The sequence below is a fragment of the Betta splendens genome, chromosome 13, assembly GCF_900634795.4.
Source record: "Betta splendens chromosome 13, fBetSpl5.4, whole genome shotgun sequence".
NCBI lineage: Eukaryota > Metazoa > Chordata > Actinopteri > Anabantiformes > Osphronemidae > Betta > Betta splendens.
In genome coordinates this window covers 7815128-7819686 of record NC_040893.2, presented here as the reverse complement: position 1 = coordinate 7819686, position 4559 = coordinate 7815128, and the positions used below count along the sequence as shown (strand labels likewise).

The 4559-nt window shown below is 42.0% G+C and overlaps 1 protein-coding gene across 1 annotated transcript; it reads left to right on the top strand.

The window, feature by feature from the left end:
• Positions 1-3139: 3139 nt before the first annotated feature.
• On the top strand, positions 3140-3934 carry LOC114867792 (late histone H2A.2.2-like). Its single transcript, XM_029170797.2, has 2 exons — positions 3140-3249; positions 3398-3934. Exon 2 carries the CDS (start codon positions 3405-3407, stop codon positions 3819-3821), a length of 417 nt encoding a protein of 138 aa, XP_029026630.1. The 5' UTR covers positions 3140-3249; positions 3398-3404; the 3' UTR covers positions 3822-3934.
• The last annotated feature ends 625 nt before the right edge of the window (positions 3935-4559 follow it).

Here is a 4559-nt window from a genome sequence, read left to right as displayed (position 1 = left end):
CACCAAGTCACATTTCAACACAAAGTCACTTTATCACCTGATTATTTTCCATCTGTTCCATTTCTACAATAAAGAAAAACATTTTGATTAAAATAGTTAAATATTTTAATTTTTAGCTTTTATTTTGTTAAAATATTTTTTTTATTAAGAGAACAAAACAAAGAAATTTGAAAGGATCATCTAACACAACTCTGAAAAACACACAGACATGAAACTTTCAACAGGATATAAAATCTGCTCTGAGGGAGAACGAAAAAACGACAGCTCAACTCTGAGTAACATACACCTAATACCACAAGTGTTAAAGGGATTCTCCAGCTTTTCTCCACATCCCAGCGGTGCGTTGGAGGGTCTGGAGCTTTGTAGAGGGTTGGCCTGCACATCAATGCAGAGGAACCGGGAGAGTACGCCTGAGCCGTCCACAGGATTAATTATTGTGATAATATCAGGGCTGAAAATGTACAACTGTGCTACTGTACATCATGGAAAACTAGGACTGAATGTGTGTCAGTGTATAAAAATATTAAACTGTTGTCGTTTTAACTGCTGTATTTAAACTTAGCAACCGCACAGCAACTATTTTGAAATGTTTTTTAAGACGAACATTTCATTTTTGTTGTCCAACATTTATTTTCTTAGATTCTACTTTACTGAAATGAACCAACCGCACGGCTGTGTAGAATGCATAAGCTGTCACTCTGGAAACGGCTCTAAGGAACGGTAACAGATGTTGCAGAAGAAGCCATGGAAAAACAATCACAGCCTCACAGGCGTCTTTTTTTTCAGGAGGCGACAGACTTTACCCTGGGACCTCGGGACATCGGGCTGCACCGTGGGTGTCCATACGGTTTCATAATTAAAGTGCATCCACTCGGAGAATGATTCACTCTCCAGTCACTGTGGGGACGCCTCACATTAATTGTCTCTTTATTAACGCTAAGTTAGGAGACCAGACGTATCCAACACAGGCACAATGCGAGGCTTATGTCCCCATCATCTGGGACTTTATCAATGCTTGAGAAATGGGCTATTATCTGTTTAATTACTACAGATTTGGTGGTTTTCAGGGGCACTTCTAGTTCGTAGAATCATCTTTTCACATGGAATCATGTCTATAATCGCAAAAAAGGTGTCGGCACGTACGAAATAAGAAACCAAAGATTAACTGCTTTCCAAAGATAAAGTGCAATTTCTGGTAGCGTGCCACTGACATCTGCATTAGACTGAGGGATTCAAAGTCAAGGTAACAGCACATTTCTCCTAAAAGACACGTTCAGATTTATTAGTGCTTAGGGGAAACGAGAACGAAGCCAAAGGCGGCGACGCTGCCGCCGCTGTTTACCCGTCCACCTGTTTGGCACCAAGACAAGCATCTACATGTATATTGAGGCACTGGGTTTGATGAAAAGCGACGTGGAGGAGAGTAATAAACCATCGTTGTTCAATTACTGTGAGTTACTGGATCCGGTGACATCTTGTGAGGGCATGTGTGTCTGGTTTTGCTTTCAACCTGTGAGTTTAATCATATGTTTGGATCATTTCTCAGCTCCCCCCACCCCGTCTTTCATCTCCTCTCCTCACTGGCTAGAAGACTGCAAACTCCAGTGTTAGTAGCTACTGTTGCTAATAAATAAGGAGGACCTTCAGTCTTTATCCAGACAAAGACTCCCAGAAGAGCTGCATGAAAACCCATGGTTTGTCTCAACGATGACAGCTCGCACGATGAAAACCTACTTTACAACTTAAACACCGATCTGGTCTCGGCCGAGTGCAAATCAATTTGGTTCTAAACCAGCTCGGCCGGCCTTGCTGTGCGTGTTTATGGTGTACAGGAAGGCGCTGAATGCCTGCGTGTGTGGCCCACTCGGCCCTGCCATCAGGAGGATGGTGAGAGGTTGAATCTGTCCATGGACGACCTGCGGGGAAGGTCCCCACTTAATTTGTCTTCCCGCTGCTCTTCCACTGGCCCTGTGCCATAAACTAAAGTGAATCAAACCAGTTGAAATGTCTCTCTCGCTCTCGTTCTCTCTCGCTCTCGTTCTCCCCTCCATCTCTCACGGTCAGTACGCGAGAGGACGACAGTGCTGGGATGCCTTCAAATTTGGCAATGAGGACAATGACGAACCTTCTGTGCCCCACATTGCTTAATAACATAAAAATAGCAACAAAAACACATGACTGAGGACACTTTATGGTGTAAATATCTTTTACTGAAGTCTTTTAGAGGTGCAGCTCATTCTCCAGACAGAAAAGATGTGTTTTATAACCTCTACATAATCTAACTGTTTAATACGTAATTTAATTGAAATTGTTACAGATAAAAAATAAACCGCTAAAACATCAAGTTACGTAGCAGCAGGATGGAGAGCTATATGGCAGGTTCAATAGGTCACTCCTTGGTTTGGTGTAAAAGGTCAACACTACACTGATGCGTTCATTCACTGTTTCACCATCAAAATGTAAACACAAGGCTCTCGTACGCTTTGCTTTGTGTATTTCTGAGTGTGTTGGATGCTTGTACGCTGTTGTGAGATGAGTCACCTCTCCCTCCAGCAGGTAGTTAGTGAGCACATCAGGCCCAGCTGGGAGGCAGACACAGTCAAGCACCTAATCAAAAAGTGAAAGGATCGTAACAGCACAAAGTGTGGATTTATACAGTAAGTGCTCAGTCATTAGCAACATCTTTCCTAAGTAAAAATAAGAGAGAGAGAGAGAGAGAGAGAGAGAGAGGCTGTGATTTAAATGTGAGGTTTGTGCTGCCATCTGCTGCTGAAGCTTCTCCATTTTGCTGCAACCTGTTACAAAATAATCACGTTCTCAAGGGAAAGAACAGTGTAAAAAAATGACAATATGTAGAAGGCATGTTTTACAGCAGCCTACTGATTAGGCCTTTTGTTTAAATATGTTTCTCTGTGGCACAGTGCTGTGGTTAGCACCATCACAAACAAGGAAAATACATAAATATAAATAAACAAATATAAAGAAAAACAGCTACAGTTAAAGTTTTCAAAAATTGGAACATTTTATCATTGCATTAGAGTTTCATGACAGCATTCTGAGCAAACACTGAGCGAGAGGAAAGTCTCACTCAAACTCTACAATGTGAGTTGAAGAAATAAGGAGCAGGAAGTTGATGCACCTAAAACACCAGGTGTCATCAGTTAACGAATTACTGCAGCCTCCAATAAAATCACAGCTCTGGGAGGCAGCAGTGTGTAGCTGTTGTTTGTAACGTGGGGCACAACTCTGGTAAGTGGGTGTCAAGAGGTTTAGGTTTATTGTGTAATCTGCAAATTGAAATTCTAGTTTCTATATGTTTATAAGATAATAGTCTATCAGCAAGTGTATTGAGGAAGTCTAAGTCACTTGAATGTGTGTGATTATTGTTACGCTTCAGAGCAACAATGTCTGGCCGTGGGAAGAAAGCCGCATCCAAGCCAAAGTCTGCGATGTCCCGCTCTACCAGGGCTGGGATCACTTTCCCAGTCTCCCGCATCCACAGGTTCCTCAGGAAAGGCAACTACGCAGAGCGGGTCGGCACCGGGGCTGCGGTGTACCTGTCCGCCGTCCTGGAGTACCTCTGTGCAGAGATCCTGGAGCTGGCGGGGAACGCCAGCCGCGACAACAAGAAGCACCGCATTGCCCCTCGCCACATCCTGCTGGCGGTGAGGAACGACGAGGAGCTCAACAAGCTCCTGGCAGGAGTCACCTTCTCGGAGGGAGGCGTCATCCCCAATATCCAGGCAGTGCTTCTGCCCAAGAAGACCAAGGGGCCCCGGGATGAGAGCTCGGCTAAAGACGTTCAGTCTCAAGAGTTCTAAGGACTGCAGCTTGAAAGCTGTGGACATCTTGCCCAGACATATTTTAAGTGTAAGTTTTTAAATGGTTGTTGTACTAATGTTTTGTCTAATTAAAGTTGAATGTTTATATTAAACACTTGTTTCTGTATAAGTGGTAAAGTTATTTAAGAACTTTGCTGTATAATTTAACATTTTAATAAACTAGCTCACTTTGTTAGAAATGAACTACAAAGGAACTGTTTTAGTAGGTAGGTATGAAGCGTGACTGGGGATGAGTTTCTGTGAAACCCAGCTGAGGAACTTCATCACACTTTACTGCTAATGCTCATAATATTGGAAGTGGCAAACACCACTTCTCTTTAACAAAAACCCCAAAGCTGCTGTGCTCATGAATCATGCCAATTTCCTGTCCACATCACCTATCATTAAACGAAACATACAACATATTGAAAAAATAAACTAAATTATACATATGTAAATTATATTATTAATTATATATGACAAGTCAGTGCTTCATCTTTATCAATTTATATTCAACTGTTTTTTTTTTTAATTTGCATCTGAAGGCTTTGTAAAAAGCTGTTTTGGGCCGTATTTTCATGGGAGAGATTCAAAAAATCTAACTTCACGGCTATATAATGTGGCCCTTACGATATGCGTGAACACCTAGTAGTATTTTTTGGTGTTTTCTGATTGTTTTTTATGATATGACGAAATTTAACATCGTAAAATCTCCTGTAACGTTGCGTCCGTTGAACG

Bases quoted from the DNA above. Each gene is read 5' to 3' on its own strand.
- LOC114867792 (XM_029170797.2), top strand. From the start codon at position 3,405: ATGTCTGGCCGTGGGAAGAAAGCCGCATCCAAGCCAAAGTCTGCGATG.